The sequence below is a fragment of the Chroicocephalus ridibundus genome, chromosome 2, assembly GCF_963924245.1.
Source record: "Chroicocephalus ridibundus chromosome 2, bChrRid1.1, whole genome shotgun sequence".
NCBI classification, from domain to species: domain Eukaryota; kingdom Metazoa; phylum Chordata; class Aves; order Charadriiformes; family Laridae; genus Chroicocephalus; species Chroicocephalus ridibundus.
The window spans coordinates 8143466-8166052 of record NC_086285.1 but is presented as its reverse complement, the minus strand read 5'-3'; the positions used below and the strand labels follow the sequence as shown (position 1 = coordinate 8166052).

General features: G+C 41.8%; 1 protein-coding gene across 14 annotated transcripts in view; it reads left to right on the top strand.

Moving 5' to 3' along the window:
* KMT2C (lysine methyltransferase 2C) overlaps positions 1–22587 on the top strand; it is a 203739-nt gene that overhangs the window by 59027 nt on the left and 122125 nt on the right. For all 14 annotated transcript variants that reach the window (XM_063324375.1, XM_063324376.1, XM_063324379.1 and 11 more), the window contains 3 exons: positions 3949–4087; positions 18129–18335; positions 21097–21236. In XM_063324375.1, coding sequence (XP_063180445.1) covers positions 3949–4087; positions 18129–18335; positions 21097–21236 — 486 coding nt within the window. The remainder of the gene's footprint in view (positions 1–3948; positions 4088–18128; positions 18336–21096; positions 21237–22587) is intronic.

Genomic DNA, 22587 nt, shown 5'->3' with positions numbered 1-22587 from the left:
CTCTCCCCGTGTGCCTGAGGATAGAGCAGGAAAAGCGGAAATTGTCAATGCTGTTATTATTCTGAACGTTATAAAACTCTGTATGAGATGTAAGTAAGGAGAGACCAGCTAGTATTAGAAGGTGGGTAATCCACGTAATCAGCCGAGACTGGTTCGTGCTGTTTGTTATTGCCGTCGAGTATTCACTGCGTTTTGCTCTAGGAAGAGGAATAAAAATAATTACGAAGAGAAGAAATTTTTGAATGCTTAAAATACAGAACCCTTGTAAAGATTTATTTTTTTTTCCTTATTTGAAAAATTTCACATGACTTCTTCAGTATTGTAAAACCTATGTATACATCTTTCATCTTGCATACATACCTATGTATACATCTTTCTTAGGCAAATGCAATGCAAGTGTTAATTAAAAGAGAAATTTAATGCACATGCTGTAAATCTTACTAATCCTTGTGACATATCTGTCCCCTGTCTGTGTTAGGCTCCCTCCTCCCTGATCCCCTGTTTCCTATCTCCATCCTTGGAGATGCTCAGAAGCCATCTGGGCATAGTGCTGGGTAACTGGCTCTGGTGGCTCTGCCTGAGTGGGGATGCTGGACAAGGTGGCCTCTGGGCTGCCCTCCAGCCTCAACCATGCTGTGGTTCTGTGAGCGTTACCCAGGGTGTAAAACGTATGGAAGTCTCACCCCTTTTGGGGGCTCCTTGTACTTTTGGGGATTTCGTTTACCTTTCCTGTCCTCACCAGTCAGGTGGGGAAGAACTATTGATGTGATTGTCTTCAAACAATGGTTTTTTTTAAATGCAATATTTTTTACTATTTTCCTAATGTTTTAGTAAAGGATAGTGACATAAAAAAAGAACTTAGAGACATTTGGTAATTATGCAATTAGCTGTTTTAATTCTTAGTTCCCTCAACAAACTCATTATACACGGGCAAGACTTTCATTGTGATGGAAACAGTCATGAAAATAGGATGCAAAATACAGCCTTATATATGGATGTGCAAATGACCTTCACGTTTATTAATCATTTGTGGTTCCTTCATTCCCAGAAGCTTCAAAGTAGGCTGCCATGACCAAGTCTGATGAATGGTCATTAAATACAGTGAGAAGCTGTTAATGTACCGTGCCAGGTGCCTCCGAGAACATCTCTGAGGCAGCGATGAGGGTATCTGCTGTCCCTTTGCCGTGCCAGTGCCAGACTCCCATCTCCTAGGAGTCTGATTCCTGAAATGCATTACGTCTCTTCTTCCTTAATCTTCTGTCGGAAAACTTTCACAAAGTTGAAGCGTGGCACGCACAACCAATATAAACACTATTTTCATTCTGGTTGGTGAGCACCGTGTTTTCAGTCTTCCAACGGCATATTGAGACACAGTTTGGTTTCTTGCAGAGACAGCAGTTGAGATGTTGTTTGTCTCATTTAGTATAATTTGGGTCCCTTCTTTTCGAAGGAAGCAAACAGCAGGGGGAAAAGCACCATAAGGATGTAAGCTCATGTAGTCATCGTGTGGAGTGAAACAATCTGTGTCTCCTCACACAGGCCAGAGTTCTTGAGAATGAGTTAGTGCCCGTGAACTTTGCCTTTCCAGTGTAATGGGCGCCCATTAATGTATAATGGGATGAAAGCTGGCAAAGAGTGAATGGCTTTTGCTTGCTTGAAAGTTTCTGCAGGCACATAATAAAGCAGAGTTCCTCTTGCAAGGTTTAACTCTGTTAAATAAAGTCACCAAGATGGATCAGAGCAGGGCCACCCTTTCTGGTGGTCTTCCTTGAGCACTGCATGTACGATTGTCCTGGGCTGTGTTGTGGGTTTTGTTTGTAGCAATTTGGTGTCTGCCTGTCATAGAGGTGTTTATGTTTTGTGCTCTTCATTGAAGCTGTACTTGGAGATTTTGGGGTTACTTGCACAAAATTATCCTTCAGATCCAGCATACTTTGGAAACTGCTACGGACCGTTAATGAGCGGCTCTGCTGGACGCTGCCTGTTTCAGGAATCCTCCTGCAGGAATGATTGCAGGGATTGTTTGTTCAGACATGCCAAAAACTAAGGGTGTGGGGTTTGGATTGGTTTTGTGTTTTGGGGTGGTGTTTTTATTTTGCTGTACTGAGCCATTTACTATTTCAAGGGATGTATTCCCAACAGGATATTTATTTCGTGTCAAACGATTGTCCAGCTTTTTTTTTTTTTTTTTTTTTCAGGACAGGCTGGTAGACTGGGTTTAGCACAAGCCATTTGGCTTTCAGACAGGTAGTCTTTTTGGGGTGTGTCAGACGTCCAAACACATTTCAGATGTATGTTATTGAGTAGCTTTACTGAAATAGGTGAAGCAATTCCTGTTTACTCCATCTCAAATAAATACCTGGCACAACTAGTCATGAACTGGGATTTCTTACTCTTTTTTTTCTTAATTTTGTGGTTCTCTCCAGTATGTTTTAGATGCCTTCATTGAGAGTTTTAAATGTTATACGTTGTCTTCCTAAATGAGTTCACTCCAGGTTAAAGAATAATTTTACTTCAATCTCTGTCCATTAAACAAGAAAGATTTTCCCTTCTCGATGTGCTCTATCAGGCATATTATTTCAATATTACAGACCAAGCTGTGCAATTCTGTGTTCTGAGGATTTTCCTCTCTTTTATTGTTCTTATAAATGAGATTAAAGCAGGTTTTTGTGCACGCCCACCCATGTTGTAGATTCTTCTACTCCTCCATTTCTCCACTGGAATCATTTATCCTTTGCAGTATTTGATTATATTTTGACATGGGTGGTTTTGTTTTGTTTTGTTTTTTAAAGTGAATATATCTTCTGCTTTGGTCTTCTAAATAATCTGTTGCTTTGCTCTAGCTGGCCTTTTGTGAAAGAGCTGTACGTATGGGCCTCTCAGCCCAAAGCCAGGTTCACTGGAAGCTTGAGGTGATGTGCTCGATGGTGGCGTGTGACACAGGTCCATGCTCTGGCCCTGCTATGGGGACAGACGTGGCAGCTGTGGAGAATGACAGGAGCAGGCAGTAGCGTCTTAAGCTGGGTGTGCCACAGACCATCTGCCACAGTCCCATGGTTTCTATGTTATTTGGTTTTCAAAATCAAAGTATGGAGGAGTGCGGAAATAGCAAATTTTACTGCTCTCCAGACGTGGCCCTTGTTCCTGTGCATTCTGATGCAGTCGGGGCGGTGCGTTGCCGTGTCCTCCTGGCAAATCCATGACTTGCTCCGTGCAAAGGAGAGAACCAAATGGGAATAAGATTTAAGTTGCGTAGGCAATTGCGACTTGGTGTGTCATGTTTCTGAGCAGAAAGAAACTTTCTAGGCAAACAGAAGCATTGTCAGCTGTAGATGTATATATTTCTGTTTAACAACTAATCTAAAGTAAAAGCATGCTGCAGAAATTGCTTTTTTTTTCCCTACAGTTGGGCATAGATTTCAAGCTGGCACAAACCGTGTCCTGCCTTCCTTCACCTCCTCCACGCTGTGTAATCAGGAACAAACTAGTGCAGGGAACTGATGAAAGTTAAAGCTATCTGGGAGGAAAAAAGGTTTATTATAGCCCAGATGAGTGTGCTCAACTGATGTTTGTGCAGGGGTGACAGAGCAGGTGCAGAAGAGGAGATGCGGGGAAAATGAGATGGTCTAAAACTGCAACCTTATATGAAAAGGTTGTCATTAAACAACACTCCCCCTGCCCTATTCCTGATGACTTATTGTACAACTTTAGTTCACAGTGGTATGTGTCCTATGGAAACAACTTTATAAGCATTCAATTTCATGTTTTAGCTAGATGGGAAGGATAATATTTTCCTACTCTATTAATTTATTGTGTCTGAGAACATAGTTACATGGCTTAATCTGTCTATAAATGAAATGGATGTTTGCAGCACAAGGGAAACCTTACAGCTGGTTTTACAGTCTAAATAAATAAAATAACTAACTGTTATTCCTATTTTTTAAACAGAAGTCAAAGAGCAATCTGCAGAAGAGGATGCCCAAACGGAAGTGGAGAGCACCAAGCAGCTAACACCAGTCCTTCAGCGCTCAGTGTCCGAGGAGTCTGCGAGCTCCACTGCCTCCGTGGCTGTGGAAGCTAAAACCAGGTTAGTGAGCGAAAAGGCAGGGCTGGGAGGTGGGTAGTGGGGTACAGAGTGCTTGGGGTGCAGGCTTGGGACACCCTACTGCTGCTTTGAAGTGCTGGCATCTTCAAGAAGAAGAGCACCCTGCGCTTGAGACCGATGACTTAATTGGCGTGTAGGGAGATCAGGGTGAAAAGCACATTCCTTGAGTGTTGTTCTCAGACTGCACTGGTAAACCCTTGAATTACAGCATAATAGCTGTTTAAATTAAAACAGACATAAGTGATATGAGATAAAATGTGATTTCTGAAGCTTTCCTGCTGAGAAAATGGTGTATTAGCAAATCCATATGAAGTTATTTCTGAAGTTTCAGCTTGTATGTCTGTATTTTCAGGAACAAAGTAAAAAAATCTCTTGTCATTTCTACTATATCCTTCCTTCTGTCAGAATTTATAAAATAACGGGTTTAGTGTGTTTTTTTTTTTTTTAAAAACACTTTTTATCAATAGAAATTCCCCAAAAAGCAGTGAAAGTATTAATTACATTATTTGAGGGGAACCAAACCACAGGGTCTGTGATCACTGTTGAAGCAGTATCACAGAATTCTGGCAGAGCTGCTCTGTTGAAGCCCCAGTACCAGCTTTGAACCCAGTAGCGGGTCTCTCCTGCTGCAGAGATTGCTGTTACCAGACAGCTACAGGTGTAATTGTATTTTGATGGACTTGGATAGAATTGTCATCAACATTTTACTTCCTCCTAATCCGACTCAGACCATATTTTCCATGCACAAAAAATTACTTCGTTTACCTGCTGCATATATAATTTTAATGTTCTACGTGCACAGAAACTCCTTACGTTCAAATAGATCCCTTCTTACTGAGAGTTTCTGTTAAATAGATCTTGTGCGTATACCTGAATGAAATACACAGATTTTTCGGTTCTTAATGGAATTTTCCAAAGCTGGTATTAAATTGCAGTAAATACATAGACGAACTTGAACTGAACAGCTGTTTTGGTTCTTTATTTGAACCTGGTTTGGATCATTTGCAGAAGTTTTAGTGCTGTTTCATCCGCTCTCTGTTCTTCTCAAGGTTGGTTTCTTGCTTTGATCCTGAATAGTTGATTATAGCACTTTCCCTAGCCATAAATTTGTTGCTTAAAAGCTGGCCGACAGTCTTCTAAAAAAAACTTCTGCATGGTTCTGAATCAGCCCTTAGTTGCCTTCAACTTACTCTTCTTTCCAACTAAAAGTGTTGACTTCAGGGACAAACTTTTTAGCAGGGCCTGTTGCGATAGGATGAGGGGTAATGGTTTTAAACCAAAAAAGGGAAGATTTAGACTAGCTAGAAGGAAGAATTTTTTTACGCTGAGGGTAGTGAAACCCTGGCCCAGGTTGCCCAGAGAGGTGGTAGATGCCCCATCGCTTGAGACATTCAAGGTCAGGTTGGACGGGGCTCTGAGCAACCTGATCTAGTTGAGGATGTCCCTGCTCACTGCAGGGGGGTTGGACTAGATGACTTTAAAGGTCCCTTCCAACCCAAACTGTTCTATGATTCTACGACTTTGATTAGTCAAGATTGAAAGGGTATTATGGGCCCATTGCTTTGGCTGATCAAAGCATTGGAAAACTAAGTACTATTAATTTTAACTAAAGTAACAACGATCAGACCCTGTCTCTGACATTTTGGAAAGAAATGTATTAAGGAGATGTGAGACAGTTAATTGGGAGTCATAGGTTTCTCTGATCCCAGGTAATTTTGGTTCCAGACTTAGAGGCAAAATTGGTGTTAGCTGCAGAAGTCATTGATGTCGTCATAACAATGGGGGGAAAAAACCACGTCAGGGTTTTTTTGGCATTGTGTCTTGAAACCTAGCAGAAGAATGCCTCTTCTGATCTGTGACTTCTTGATCGATTTGTCTGTATCATTGTCTGCGGTGTGCTGATACTGCCACCGAGCCATGCAGGGGTGGGAGGACTGGATTCTGGGTGGCTTAACTCCGTTCTCCTAGGAGAAAATACAACGTGTGAAATACACAACCAAACGCCATCAGCGTGTGTTCACAGTGGGAGGAAGTGTACAAAGATTTAGGATAAGGTGTGACTCCGTAGAATCTTTAAACCCGTAACTTGCAGAAGTAGTTTTGAAGCTGATTTACAAATTAATCATACTCATCAGCTTAATCCTTTTTTTTTTTTTGTTAAGCTTTTCTGTTTCTATTTTATGGAATAAGTAACTTAATCCAGTGGAAATGTTTATATATTTAGAAATAAATAGGTATGTGGGACATAGGAGAATTATGGGAGTATGTTATAACAGGCACTGCAGACATTGCCTAGAACACAGAAAAGAACGAAAGCCCCCACCAGAAGCAGAGGCAGGTGTGGGTGGAGCTACTTTTGTATCACTTTTTTCATAATTGAGTATAAGGCAATTCAGGGTTTTTCTCTTCAGTAGTGAAGATAAAGGAGTTTGAGAAGCACGGGACACAGGGCATAAAATGAAGTCTTGTCCGTGAAATAATTTGCTACCGAAAAATAGTGATTTTAATGTAGTAGGATATATCAGAACTAGGTTGGGGATTTCAGTAGCTGAGATATTAGCCAAAGCTTGGCTTGTGTGCTCTTTTCCTCTGGATCCTCCTGAGACTGAGGCTAAATTAAGAATGTTAAAGAGAAAAGCGAGATAGAAGATGGTCAATCCCTGCGCTGGGATGTAGGAGTCCAAGAGAACTATTAACTGCAAATGGGATTGGGGTGGGGAATTTAACAACAGATTTAGGATTGGTGCTCAGAAAGCAATGTGCTAAAAAGCTATTAAAATAAATAGTATCTGAGCCATACGGGGGTAGGGAGGCTGGAGGGGGTGAGGCGTGTGTGTGCTCAGAAGGAATGAGTGAATTATTGACCACATGTGGGGAGGGGCAATAACGTCAAGCAAAGATAAACTATCAAGCCTGGCAGTGGTAAAAGTAATGCTGCCAGCTCTTATATATCATGAGCGTCATAGGTTTTGGAGCCTTTTCCTTTGGTTGTGCCTTTTTTCTTTTTATAAGCCTTGTGAGAAGCTTCTGTCAGCGCAGGACTTATGGCTGAGTGGAATCCAGCTTCTTCGAAAGGAATCTGCTCCCTTGGTTGGTGCTGCCTGCAGAGAGCAGGGGAAGAGCAGCCCATGAGGCGGGCAAGCAGCCAGAAACCGGCTGCCATTTACAGCAGAGCCCACTTCTACCTTCCTCCTCTGTTTCCCACATTGTCAACTCCAAGCATTAAAAGCTAAGGAGAATGGCCTAGAAACACAATTTCGTAGAACAAAACACCTTTTGATTAATTGTACTTTCCATCTACTTCCAGAGACTGTAAATTGCATTAATTGCATCACTTTGCCATAATCGTGAAGACAGAACATTTTTAAAATAAACAAAAGCTGAGATTCTCACACAGCTTTTATGATTTTGGTACTTTGGTCTGCTAAGTATCTGCTCTGTGAGACTGTCGCTGAAACTACAAAAAAGCCCTGGCAGCACACCTTCCTGCTTTCCTGCTTCACTTGTAATTGGACAAAGCACATAATTTTCATTCCAGACCAATTGCACTGTTCCCCCTTATTTTGTTGTTGCTGCTAAGATCAAATTTGGAGTCTGGAGATGGAGGGCTGGGGTGCTTTATTCTATCGAAAAGAAGTGGTTGGTGAACATCTGTTGATTTTTTGTGAACAAAGAAAATAGTGAAAAAGTAGCAGTGAACTTCTTCATCTTTGTTCCTTATCTTTTGCTTTTTAATCTTCAAAGAAAGTGCATTACAAAACTTGTTACACTCAGTGGAAAAAGCAATTGTGGAGTGGCGGAGAGATTAGATAATCTGGACAGAATAACGCAGCAGTGATGGAAGGAGAAGCTAGATCTTTAGGCAGGAGGGAGTTAGATAAAATATTTAATATTAAAAATATGTTTAAAAAACTGTTAAAATTGCAAAGTCAAGCACATATTTTAGGAGATAGCAGTATTAAGATTAATTTTGAAACTCTGATTATTTCTTTTCATGCACATGTATTATTATACAGTTTTTAGTTTTACAGGAGTGTTTTTCTACAAGAATTGTTTCTGTGGAGAACGGACCTTATGCACAAAACAGGGCACTTGAAATCATTGCAGAGCTTTGTGTTTACGCTTTCAGATCTAGATCCACGTAAGTGAGGGTGGAACAGTTGCCCAGAGAAGCTGTCAATGCCCCATCCCTGGGAGTGTCCAAGACCAGGTTGGACGGGGCTTTGAGCAACCTGGTCTCATCGGAGGTGCCCCTGCTCATGGCAGGGGGTTGGAACTATATGATCTTTAAGGTCCCTTCCAACCTAAACCAGTCTATGATTCTGTGATTTATAGTATCTTCCTCTGAAGTCGGTGATTGAATTCTGCATCTGCAAAGTGGAGATAGCATTCCTTCGTGTTGCAAAAATAAAATATGTAATTAATAGTGAAATTCTATTTTAGCGTTATATCAATGACCAGTCCAGCCCAGACTGAAATGACTAATTTGGCTTGCCAGGCACCATTTGAATGTTGTCAGTAGGTGAAGACTAAGACCACACACTGGAAAATGAGAAAAAAGTTAAATACGTACTGATTGTCCATCCTGTCTCTTCATGCATTGACCTGGGAAATGGTCTCAAGAAGAACTTTATGACGGATCGTTGTTAAAGCAACAGATTCATAGGGCAGGAAAGGACCTTTGGAAGTCTAGTTCACCTCCTTCCCCAAAGCAGATCTCTACAGCTATCATTCCTGACAGAAGTTTACATAAACTGCTCTTAAATCTTCCAATAATAAAAGCTCCAGATCTTCCCAAAACAGTCCCTTTCAATCTCTTCTTTGTTTTTACCGTTGGAAACACGTTCCTTACATCTAACCCACACTCTCCTCATTCTGGGTTTATCCCATTACTACTTGTACCATCTGCCAAGGATAAGGAAGGACAGATTTGTGTGAAAGGCTCTCGGTTTATTTCCCCAGCATGCTTTACCTCATAACAGAAATCCCAAATTTGTTCAGACTTTCTTTGTAGATGGTGTTTCCTTGAGCTCTGATTCTTCTCACTGTTTTGAGTTCTCTCCAGATGGTCCCCATCTTTCTTGAAGCACAGAAGGCGTATTGCACAAATGGGGCCCAAGAGAGGTTTCACAGGCAGCCTGAATCCTGCCTTTCTTTTAGGTTGAACAATTGACATTGTGACCATAATGTGTTTAATGCTCTCATGTAGAACTTGCGCCTCGTGGGATCTGACATCCTTGAGCAATGACATTCATGATGGGGTCTGTAAGTTGCACGGACCTTTGCTCCTTGAATTAATCCGTTACGAAAAATGGTCTGACCACGGAAACCATATTTAGCAATCTCTCCTGCCCTGTGTGAGCAGGTGCTCCAGGTCTCTGGAATCCCACTCTCGACTTCTCATGGATGTTTTTAGGCAGTTTTTCTGTCTCTCTCCCAGCCTACGAAGGCTGGTTGTCTCCACCTGGGTCTGTCCTGCTGCTTACGTGCAGCTGTCCTGCCACTGATGGGCGGCAAGCCCAGCGCTGGCAGGTCGGGTCTGCTGAATGGACAGATTTTCTTTCCTCTGAGAGGCGGCGGTCAGACGGAAGCATCCCATGGGCAGGATTTCAGTCTGTCGGACCGTGCTGAAGTCTAGCGGTCTGCCAGGCCATGCTGAAGGACTGACAGCAGTACTGGTGACACAGTGTCCCCATGTAGACCAAGCTCAGAAGTGGTCGGAATGCGGCTTTGTCAGGGGATTGCATAGATACACATTAATTGCAGGCGATGGTAAGAGTGTGGGATCTTTAGTTCTTTTCCAGTGTTGAGTGAATACAGTGTCTTGTCTTGTTTCTTCCAAATGTCACCTTTTGTGGGGTTTTTTCACCTCCGGCTTTCTTTGTCAGACTCTTGTCTTTTTTCATGTTGTTGACCACTCGTACTGTTCTCATTCTCTTTACCTTTCTAATCCTAGTCTCTGCTCATCAGTTCTAATCATCGTTTCAGTCTCCACTCAGTTGTGGTTTCTTCTTTTTTGGCTCTTCACCTGATCTGCGTTTTCCTTCCCTCCATCTCCAGTGGCTCCCAGACAGGTGTTTGTGACATGATATTTAACCTCACCCCCTTCTCCATTTTGTTGTCAGCTGGGTCTGCGTTCTCTTCCTGCTTCCGTAGGCTTTCTGTGGGATCTGTATTATTCCCCACAGTCAATTGTCCTGTTTCTCCATCACTTTCCATTTCCCTCACACAGCAGTCCCTCTGCCGTGCCCTGCCCGTTCATTCATCATTCCTTCCTCCGCTTCCAGTTCAAAGCTGATTGAAAGTACAGGCAACTTAAACAACAAAATCTGGACTCCCAGCATCCCCAAGCCATAGTTACAGAGATGATCTAACCTTTGTGGGAAGAATGTTCCTTCACGGGGTAAGGGTGGTGGACAGGACTCTGCTTGCACATAGGGACTGAGAATGGACATGAATGAAGAGGGAATTTTTGAGCTTGGAGCTTCGATGGGCTAAAGCTTTGCTTGAGCACATGGGATCTACTTGGTGAGGTTAGACACATTTGGAGAAACGAGTTTGGAGTAATTTTCATGGGGTTACAGAAAGTATCTCTGTAACTTCAAAAATTAATGCAGTAAAACTTAAAAGGTTTCACAGAGCAGCAGAAAGGTTGATCAAAGACGTGGTGTAGCTTCCTATGGGGAACAGTTAAGTAAGCCAGGACCCTCCAGTCTGTAAGAGAAATTGGAGGAGAAAGGTAAGAGGCTTTCAAAATCATAGGTGGCGTGGAGAGGGTGGCTGTACATTGGCTGTTGAGTTTCTTTTAATGCAAGCAGTTGAGAGTCATCAAATGAAACTTTTAAGGGTTAAATGCAAAACAGAAGGAGGTGATTCTTTGCACAGCAGATAGCTGTCTAGAGCGACGTGGAAATCCTTGCCAAAGGATGCCGTGGATTACTAAAAATTTATGTGAGGTCAAGAGCAGACTGGGAAAGTTCATGAAAGAGAAAGTGAGAATTACTGAATATATAGGAATCACAGCTGATAGGAGGAACTGAAAGTACTAGGAGGCACGGGTAGTATCATATGTTTGCCCTGCTCTTTAATATCCCCTCTGCATCTGCTCAGCCTGTTTCTAACACTGAGCGCACGGGGCTGGATGAACCTTTAATCTGACCCAGAACAGTTTTGATTAAAGAGCCCCACTCTGTTGTATTTAATCTCTTCTGTAAACATACTTTCAAAGAAAAAATACAAAGTTTGAGTTATGCAGAACAGCCTGTTTTTCCATTCCCTAATGGGACTGAACAATTTTGAGGAAACTTTCTTGAAAAACTGCTTTTTAAAGCCAACTTGGTATATGTTAAATTTCAGTAATTTTCAGGTAGTAAGACCCTACATACTGTTCATGTGAAGTTGCCTCCTAAGAGGTGCTGCCACCTCTGTGAGGTTTGTGTGGGTCTGGTGTGATCTGTGTTGATTTGCCACGAGAGGGAATTTGGCTTGAACAGCCAATGCTTTCTGGGCACAAAGGCACACCGAAGATCCAGGCCACAGCACTTCCTATTCTTCGGGGTTTATCACTCAGAGGTTAAATAACCTCTTGAATTTGCCTGAAGTATCGCCTTTCAGGTATGCTCACAGTTACATTCTACACGGGGCTTTTGTTTGAGAGTGAGAGTCAGTTCCATTGGACATTAAAGAATGGTTTCTAGATGATCTCAGGGTAGACATCTAAATTAATTTTATTCAGCACAGGCATTCTGGTAACCTCTCCTGCATTTAGGATATGTAAAATCCTAACTGAGCTTTAAACATTTGTTTAAATTAAAGCTGACACATATTGATGGTGAACAAGAGCATATTTTCATGTTTTTTAAATTTTAAAATGTTGGTTAAAAGTGTTGGTTTAGTAGCGGTGTTTGCAGGATAATATTTTCTTTCTTGCAAATGAGAAGAGTATCATTAAGTTGATTATACGGCTGTAGAACTCCCAACTGTGCCGGTTTGAAAAAATCGAAAAGCAATTATTGTCTAATGCAGTTTAATTGCTTTACGCAAACTTAAAGTATTAAAATTCTTCACCTGAAGTTCACGTGAACTGCCTCCCACCCTCCTTTTTTTAAAGGAATTGTGCTGCATAAGTTAAATTCTCCTTTCAAAACCAGCTCTGTGTAATAGTGTCAAACCACTTCAAAATTTCAAGTTGTTCTGTGATTCAGTTTCCTATTGGAAGGAGAACACTTTGCATATCAAACGCTTAAATCTAGCTTGCAGCTGAGAACTTTGGCATCTTTCTTTTTGTGGTATCTCCATGTTGCACTTTTCATCCTTCTCTGTCCTTACTATCATTCACTCAGAAGGGTGATCTATTGGGTCGTTAACGCTGTATCAACGTGACGTTATGCCTCGTCTAATGAGTTTTCTTTGGTAGTTTCTTTTCAAACTTCTTCGTTATTGAAGTCGAGATATTTACAGGATATTTAGATGAAGCTGAAAAGCTTAGTCTAAAACCCTGAGTTTTAGAATAACTTCACCTCTGTGAATATCTCACATATATTAGATCTCGCACTGATACAAACCCCTGGTGTTGTTTTAAGCCAGAAATCTTTTTTTTTACTTTAAGTGCAGCTTGTGAGCCCTGGTTTGAATTTACATAAACGATGCAATGGTGCATCTTCGCTAAGGAGGAAAACAATTTACTCTTTAAATAACACAACATAAAATGAGAGTGAAAGCAAAGTAGTTTTGTGCATTGGCACAACTTGGCATAGCTAAATAAATAGTAGGTCCCCTGTAGCGTTTAATTTAGCCTTTTAACATATGTTACAACTACTAACAGCGTTAGGTGGGAGAAGAATTCTCAAGGCCAATACTCATCAGTCTGCTTCGGTACTCAGGACAAACGATGCTCTGAAGTTCTGTTTTGCTTCCAAATATTCCATTTCATTGTGCTGAGCTTAATTTTAATTGTGAAAAATAGATGTTAAAAACATTTTAAATTTCTGTAACACCTTTGCCAACACAAACCAAGGTTTTACGCTTGTCGGTTTCACCTTTCAAAAATGCTAAAGTGTGTGTGGAAAAGATATCCTGAAGGCATTTCCAGACACTGAGGAAGATTATTGCCTAATTCCTTTAAAAACAAACTCACAGCAAAAATCAAATGATGCCCTCTTCACCTTCTTTTTCAACCCAAAGCATGACTGAAATACGTTTACTTTTCTGCTTTCCAATTATTTTTTTTTAAACTTTAATGCAGTCATTACCATGACAAATGGCAGTAGTGATCATCTGTAACTTAGTATTTAATATTAAGGCTATAGGTAGTGGATCTTGGAATTGCTGTGCCTGGGGTTTTCTCAGGTACAATCCATTGCCTTTTCCTGTTTAAACAGCAACAATGACCTCTGCCTTTAATGAGATTGATTGGAAAGGTGAACACACAGTAAGACTTTTTTGATAATGGGTGTCCCACAGTAGGCTGGGAGGGATTTGAGAACAGGTAAGAGGAGAGCATCTCCTGAGCTGAATCTGTGAGATTCTATTTTTCCTGCTGTTGACCGCTTCTGTTCATCTCTGTGGGATGCTTGGATTCCCCTGTGCGTGTTCTCCTGAAAGAAGGGGACCTTTAACACCTCTCTGCAGAACAGGCAGCCGCAGGATTTTCTTTAGTCTGCCTCCTTCGCCATTTAGTAGTAATAGGGCTGTATAACTTCAAGTGTCTTACCGATGGACATGCTCAACATAGATCGCTTGCTGTCTTCCTTGGCATTCGGTTGTACGGGGATCCTGGAGACACAGAAGGGAGGTTTTCCTATGAAAATGAGGAAGGGACATTTATTCCCTCAGCTGTATACACAGAGTTGTGGGTGGATGGCAGTGCCCTGTATCGTTGCAGGCTGTCATGTCTTCTACCCAGGTATGAAAAATAGGCAGGAGAGTGAGAGGTCACATCTGATACTGTTGAGGGTCACACAAACGCACGTGGACCAATCTGAAGATTTCCAGCAGCTGCACAGCACGCTGCTCGTGCAGACACAAGTGCAGATCTGTGAGATACGGGACACTGCACAAACAAAACATGTTTGCATAAGTCAGTCTGCACATCTGCTTACTATCAAGGAGCCTTGGCTGACACAGGATACCCCAGTGCCATTTCCCAACTCAGAAGGATCCAGGAGGGGCTTGTGCTTACTCTTGGGAGTGGAACTACAGTGGCACTCGGTGTGCTTGAAGTGTTGGTAATCCTGATGCTCAGCCTTAATTCTGGTAAAAACGGTTTGGGGAACTGTCAATTTTACCTTAGTTCTCTGATGAGTATCTGCAAACAAACCAGAAGATGTTTCTCCTTCTCTGGTTGTAATTTAATATTGTGCAATTAGTTGCCCAATACCGCATGTGTTGAAATGTACCCCTTTCAACAGGAAAGTCTGTGTTTTAGGATGAGTCCTAATGACTGTGTGTCATTGGTCAAGTAGAGGAAATAGTGACTGTTCTTCTCCCTTCCTCCAGGATTAACTGGCTGGAGGGCATTTTGTTTTCCTCTGTCGGAATGTGGACTGTGGAGGACCGTAGCATCTTAGATTCTTGTCAGGGGGTTGAGTAAATTCTTTTTGAGGAAGAGACACAACTCGATGAAATAAGAAGTGGTAGAAGATGACGGCAGAGTGCTGAGATCAACATGCTTCCTGTTAGAGAGGGCATCTCTCTAACAAGATCCAAGTCTGGGTCTCCTCTCGTGGCTTGGTAGGAACAGACATTAGCTTCAGACATTATTAGCCTTATTGCCTCTTACTGCATCCCCTATACCCAGTTTTATGTCTGGTTTGTTCTGAACATATTTTTTCCTCTGCATTATGTATTAAAATTCGTGTGCGTACAGATGTATGAAATCCTTTGGGATGAGGTCAAGTTTATAAGCACCTACTGGTAATAAACCACCTGTGGAATTTTAAACCTATATAAGAAGGTAGCATTTGTTCTGGGGAAATTTAGGAATTAAGCTGAAATTACAAATAACAATGAATTTATACTTTGGTTTGGAGCATCATAGGTATATCTGAAATGGAGTATTGGTGAGCTTTCTCTTTCTTTTTCTCCTTAGTAGCTTATAAAAAGATACGTGACGCATCGTCTCTTGCTTGTTATCCCATTTTGAATTAGCCTGTTCTGAAAATATGCTAATTACGATAACAGATCTAGGATTTGATCTTAAGAGTTGCCAGTATCTCAATTTCGTTACCTTCAATATGAGAGCTCTTCTTGCATCACAGATTTAGATCCTCTAATTGCATATTGACATATGGAAAGTAGATTTGTAAGTACTTTTTGCAATCCTCAGATGATAGGAATAAAAAACTCTACCTTCTGCCCATACAGATGTAACTTTAAAATATTTACTGAGCACTTAAACCTAAAAGACTAACGTGATGGAACTGGCCACTTTGTAGTGCGTGACAAATCAGCAATGGGACATGTTGGGATGCAGAGGACCATGGCTTTCCTGCAGAGGGTCTCTCTAGCATCCCGATGCGAGGCAGGGCATGCTTGTTTCTAGGTATTTGGGTGCCTGAAAAGTTTGAAGCCCCTCTGCTTAGCCTTCCATGAAAGCGTGAAACCCTTTTTTTTCCCCTTCTATCATCCCTCCCCCTCTATCTCAGCCCCGCAGTCTCTTGGCTTTGGTCTGCTGCTCCTGGCTTTTACTTCTGCCGCTATGATTTTATGATCTGTGTGTTCACAAACCTTCAGCAAAAAGTTCCCGCAGCCCCCTCTCCGTGGTGAACGCGCGGTGCTCGCTTCAGCTGCAGTCCCCAGCTTTGGTGGAGCAGGAGCAGTAGCACCAACCGTATGATTCTCGACAGCTTCACAGCTGTCCCCACGACACGGCAGAGTAACTGTGAAACTCCCTGCTCCCCTTGTGTCACTGCAGTCGACCTGCAGAAAGCCACGGCTGGAAGCTGGGATACAGGAGCTGCCTTACAGGCTCCAGAAATATCTGCTCTACCCCTGTATTCCTCCTTCACTAAAAGTTAGTTGTTTAGGGTTTTTTAAATTACTGTTTTGTATTTCTCTTTGATAAACCTTAACATTATTGCATATTTACTACAACTTCACTTTAAGGAGCTTTAGTCGTAATTATCCTCGAGTCTTTTAATGAGCAGTGATAGTCTGTCCTAACAGGATGTGTGAATAATTATTTATTCCACTGTGGATAATCTTGTGTTTGTAACTAGTGTAATTTATGTACCACGGTGCTGCCTGTTTAAATCTCTTAAGTCTCCTCACAAGTCTCTCTGGTCTCAACTAGCATAAATAGCTTTGCTTTCCCTTCCCTTCTTACCAACCCCGGCTGCGAGGCCAGATCAGGTTTCGCTGTAGTCGGGTGGTTATATTCACTGACATACAAATAATCATTTATTTGTTGCTCTATCACATTGAGAACTAGCTTATAAAATACATATATGTACTGTTAATTTATCTCCATTCTTCTGCTACATTTATCCGTGCTTTCTCTGGATGTTTTTATGTTCAGGCACCTTTTCCTAAAGATTTTTGGAACGTGTCAGACATCTCCCATCAGCTCCGGGGGTTGTGCTGGCTGACGCTGGTCCTGTGCTTGGGCAGGATCAGTGAGGGATTCGCGACTGAGGCCACGAGTGTGAGGACGAGTGTTTCCTAACAGCACTAGGATTTTTTTCCTAGTGTTGCTCTATGGTGAGGGCAAAAAGACCCATTCCAGAGTATGTTAAAACAAATTTAAGGGGCTTTGTTGGATTCTCAGTATCTTCTGTTCTGATCTGGAACCTTCCTTGCCTACTTTCGCCTCTTTCTGTTGCTGCTCTTGCCTCACCCAGCTGACAAGCACGGGCACCCTGTATTTTCCCCCCCATAATTTAGTGAATATTATACAGGAGTTTAGCCTTAAGTTTTTTTCTTCCTCTCATCTTACCTCCCTCCACTCACCCCCCCACTACAGAGCGCCCCAAACCCAAACGTGCCACCTTGCAGATGCACTGAAATCTATTTAAATGGGAACAGAGCCTCCATCCGAGCGCCTCATTCCCTGAGGCATCTTTTTGGGGTCTTAAGGGCATAAATATGAAGAAAACAGAATTGCTCATTTAAGCATAAAAAAAATGTGTTAAATGGCCTTCCTTTAATGCAAGCTGCATTAGTTGCAGAAGTTCACATTTTAAGTTTGTGGATATGTTTATTATAGAAATATTTTTCAGTCGCTTCCATATGATGTGACACAAGGAGTGCTGTCAGAGCTGTCATTTCAATGCTGTCGCGATGTTATGCATGTTAAAAACATAATCGCAAATGGTACAGGGATATTCTAGCGGTCACAGTTCTGTAAATGTAAATTTCCTCTAGTAAAACTTGTAGGTGTTGTTTTGTTTTTAAATATTAAAGTAAATGAGGATATTTGGATTTGTGTATTCTCATGCCCTGATATTTGTGACGGTAACCATTGCTGTGATTTTTCTTATTCTTCCATTTTTTTTTCCATGTTTCATTCAACCTTTTGGTGTATAATATTTGCACATTGTGTTACACAAAAGGTGTATGTGCTTACAGAAAGGTTTATGTACAATAATGTGTTCAAAAAGGCAGAGCTTTGCCTTTTCTGTGATGGCAAGGCTGAGTTTTTTTAATGGGTGTGAGGTGTTAATTAAGTTCTTCCTCCCATTCTTGGGGTTTTTTTGTTCTGTTTTCTGCCGCCTTTTAGCAAGCATTTGTGTAGAGATACAGAATTTTTGAATAAAAAGGTTGTATTAATCATTTCATTATTATATGTGGGGTTTTCTTTTTGTTTTGTTAATCGTGCACTTTTGTAAACAAAAAATTATTTTAATGCAACTTTAAATCAGCTGGAAATAGTGTTCCTGAATACTGAATTCTGATACCTGACAGCACTTGGGAGCTTTTATTGTTTTGTTATAGAGGGTTAAATTGGCATGAAAGTTGCTGTTTGATGGTGTATCCTCTGCTGTTTCCCCCCCCAAAAAAGTAGTAATTTTCTTCTCTTTCACAGCGAACAACTCTGCGCCTTTTGTTACTGCGGAGAACGGAGCTCATTAGGACAAGGAGACTTAAAACAATTCAGTCCAACTCCTGGGTATGTTATCCCATGGAAAAACCAGCCTTTAAATAAGAGTGAAGCCAGCGACAGCACCGATGGAGCTTGTGAGAGAACTCCAAGGCAAAACTCAGTGCCGCGCAAACAAAGAGGACAGAAGAAGTAAGTCCGTTCTACAATAAATATATATTCTTTTTTTTCCCCCATGAAGTTCAGGAAGCATCTTTACAGATGGAATAAGCAAATAACCTGTATTTGTGAAAACGCTGTTCATTAATACTAGTCATTTTTCGGGGGGGAAAATACCCCAACTGTAAGCAGTATAGGAATAGCTCTCTTCGGCTTCTTAAAGACTGGTTGGTAAAGACCCTCCAGCAAGAATCTTGACTCTGTAAGAAGACAGAAAAGAAACATGGTTGTTGTAAAGCACAGACGCGCTTGCGAGGTTGAAGTATGCACAGGAGTTAGAAGATAAGTGACTTCTGATGCTCCATGTGCTTTGTAGACAGGAGTGACTGGAAGGCTCTGCCCATCCAGTTGAAGCTTTTCCCCTCGCCCTCCACAGCCAGCTCCCGCCATGGCGACAGTGTTGTTGCGGGCACACAGGCCCTATTTCTGGCCCTTCAGAAGGGGGTTCCATGGCAGGTTTCTTCTCGGGGTGGGTTCAGCCCTCGGAAGGGCCGCGGCGGCCCGAGTCCTCTCGCGTTGGTTCCACCATTGATGAACTGAAAAACGGCAGGAACATACACAGCTCCGCGGTGACGTTTCCTTCAGTATATGGTGTGTCTGTGTCTGGCGGTGGCACTTAAGACCGATGGGGAGAAGAGCGTTTCTAAATCCCTCGGAGTTTTCCCCTGGCTGTAGAGATCCTGTCACGGTGGGCCTGGTTAGACACGGTTTCGTTCGGCGGCTGCCTGCGCACATGGGGATTGCCGAGCTCGGGAGCAGGGCGGCGGGGGGCCGCGGGCGCCCGTCGGGGCCGGGCCGGGCCTTGCCGCGCTGGAGGCCGGGGATTGGCTGCGGGCGCGGGGCCGCCGCCAGCCCGCGGGGCCCGGCCGGGGGAGCGGAACAATGACGGGGGCGGCGGCCGCGCCCGCCCCTGAGGCGGAGCCGCCTGAGGGGCCCCGCCGGGCTGGGGCGCGCCGCTGCCCGTCAGCTCTGACCGAAACTCACCCCAGAACGTTTAATTGCAGATTAAATTGGGACGGTCGTTAAATTGGATCGGTTTGATCCTGTAAGAAATATGTTTTTTTTTAATATTGAAACTGCCATGTCCAATTGGGATTTAGTTCTTTTTTCTTAACGTTCCTTTAAACTCCTGTGTCTTGAGTAGGAGTTTAATGGTAGAGGGAGCACCACTGGATGTGGGCAGTGTCCAGGAACCAGCTTTGTTCGTCAGAATAAGTTAACTTAATGCTTTGTTCATCAGAATAGGTTAATTTAATGCTTTGCTAAGGGGAGTCTTAATGTCAATAGTGGCAGAGGTAGCGGGGGTGGGGGGGGGGGAAGGGTATTGCTGTTCAGCTTCTGTCATGACATGGGTCGTGAGGATATCATGTAAAAAGTCAAAAGCTTTTGCACTTTCTCTGGAAGTGCAAGAGGGATGTTACTTCCCCCCCCCCCCCCACAAGCTAAGTTTTTTTTTTTTTCATGTAGTTGTTGAAGTGGAGCGCATGTAGTTTTCAAGAAGGCAAAATTATTGCAGGGTAAAATTCCAGGGTTTATTTCTTGTCTTATTGGTGGTACAGCATCTTTTTTTTTTTTTTTTTTTTCTTCTTTAGAGGTTATAAGCAGAAGAGCAGTCGGGAAAGAGAGGTGGTTTTGTGCTGTCTCAACTCTAGAGAAGTAACAGCAAATGCACACATTGGAGTTATTAATTGGGGAGAAAAGTGATGTTTAAAGAACCATAATAGAAAGCACAACACCTCCTTTGCTACCAACCGGTTAAGCATCAGAGGACGACAGGACCCCTTTATCAGTAACCCTACTGCACAGCCTTGGGTGTCCGAGATACGTTTTTTTGCTTGTGAGAAATAAAGGAGGAGGAGTCATTGCTTCTGTTTTATTAATGGATTAATCTGAGTTTTAATAATTGGTTTCTGTTGGTATTAGAATTTGGGGAACAAATTAATAAGGTTATAAACTAGATCCTCCCCTGTCAGCACAATACAGCAGTCTTTATATATCACTTATCACTGCTTTTTTCAATTCCCCCCCTACTTCTTTCTTCCTGTCCTCATCCCCTCCCTTCCACCCCCCTCCTCCTCTTTTTTTTTTTTTTTTTTTTTAACATCTTGGTGGCATTGGATAAAGGTATGTATTTCCAAGCAGCTTTTTTACTCCTAGCCTTTTTTTCTACCTCCCCCCCACAGCTGCTGGATTTTATCCAGGCACCTGACCTCCAGCCCTGGCCGTCTCCTTTGGGGGTACCCTCAGTGCTGTGCCCTGGACCAGCTGTTCAGACTGCAGGGAGAGAGAGGGCCATGCGAAAGCTGCAGCTGATGCTCGCCACTTACAGCTCTCTCTTTTCTTCCTTCTACATCTCCTGTTCCCCAGAGTAACACAGACTGCTTGCTCTTACCTAACTCTCCATTCCTAGGAGTGGCCAAGTTTTAATATCAAACAGAAGGGGACTTTAGAAAAGTGTGTGTCCTGAAGAAATGGAAGAGAGCAGGCTGGGGAGAGGGGCATTTCAGCAAGCACTTTTTTTGGTCTATTGAGTAGCAGCTTTAACTTTGTTATTGGGAAAAATGTTGGGCTAAAGTATGAGGAAGAAAGATATCGTTAATGTTGATAGATATTTTATCATGTTTAGAAAAAATTATATTCACTTTCCCTGAGTTTTGGATCATTTACAAGTGTCTAGCTAATTGAACAAAGATCGTGGTCACTTCTAAGTTTGTTTTTCTGTTCCCTGATACAGATCTCGATCGAGTATAGCATCATGTACAAGTGTAAGCACCCAAACTGCTTCTGATGATCAGGTTGTCAAATTCTGGGATGAACTCAGTTTAGTTGGCTTACCAGACGACATTGATGTTCAAGCCTTATTTGAGCCAACAGGTAAGATATGTTGCAGTCCTCCTTTTTTTCCTGTTCAGTAGTAGTAGAGTAGCTACAACGACAGCGAGTGAAGTTTTTCAGCTGTTGGTTTTCTGTGCTCTGGTGTTTGTCAAGTGTTTGATGATGCATTCATAGCTCTTGCCAGTATTACCTGGTGGTTTTGTTTAGTCTTCTCTTCAAGTACTGGACAGAATTCTCGTCAGCTTTGTATGGGGAAATATTTGTAATATGCCAGTGTTCAGGTAGTAATATCTTCAGTGTCATTATTCTATTTTGGGGAGAAAAGGAAAAAGAAATGAGACACGGTTTAATATAATTGTTGAAGTCTTAATCCCGTAGCCTTAGCTAATCTCCTGCAGATAATGCAGGGTTATCGGAAATAATGGAAGGGAAGATTTAAAAGAGCAATATTGATAGAACAATAGAGGCATAATACACTTGCATGTTTCCAGTACCTGCAGATTTTCTGTCAGAAAACTGTCTAGTTTGTCATCTGCTCTTTCATTTTAATGAAACTTTTCTTTTTACTCAGTTATGAATTACTTTTTCGGAAAGCATCTATGCCCAAATGCTCTGCCAGTAGTCCACTCACATATTTTGCCTCAAAAATAGAAATACATTTGTGCAATAATATAGATGTCATTCTTTCATGACTGTGTAAATTCGTTTCAAAGTCTATTTAAAAATAAAATTTAGTGGTGTGTTTTAAATATTTATACCATAGTATGTCTTGATCAATCTAAACTTTTTAAAGTTGCTATTATTATTTGTAGTTGGCTGTTCCCAAGCCCTTACAGAGATTTTGGGAGGAGATTTTTTTGTTGCTGAATGATTAAGTTGACCAAGTACCTAATTTCAGAAGCTAATGTAAAGCATAATTTTGAATCCAGTATAAAGCTGTCACAGAATTCCTTTGGAAGTATGCATCATTTACATTGTTTTCCCCAAAATTGAATTAGAAATTTCTTTTGAGATACCTGTTAAATTCTGTACATTCTGAATTTTTTTGTTATGTAGATAAACATTTTAATTATATCTCTATAATGCGTGTGTTGTATTGACACAGTTTTCTTAGTTATTTACATGGTGTTTCTGTTCATGCTGTATTTTGAGCTTTTACAAGTTTTGTGTAGAATTCTAAAGCATCACGTGAGCATTTTCTGCATTAGCACACAGATCTGCATCTGGTCCTTGGGAATTGTAAGTTAAGATTACTGTAGTGTTATCTACAGTGGAATACAAGATCACATTTAACTCTGTGTGTCTCACAAACATTGCATATAGAATCATAAAGTCATAGAATCATATACACCCCACTGTTATGATTATATGATCAGGCATCTGAAAATTA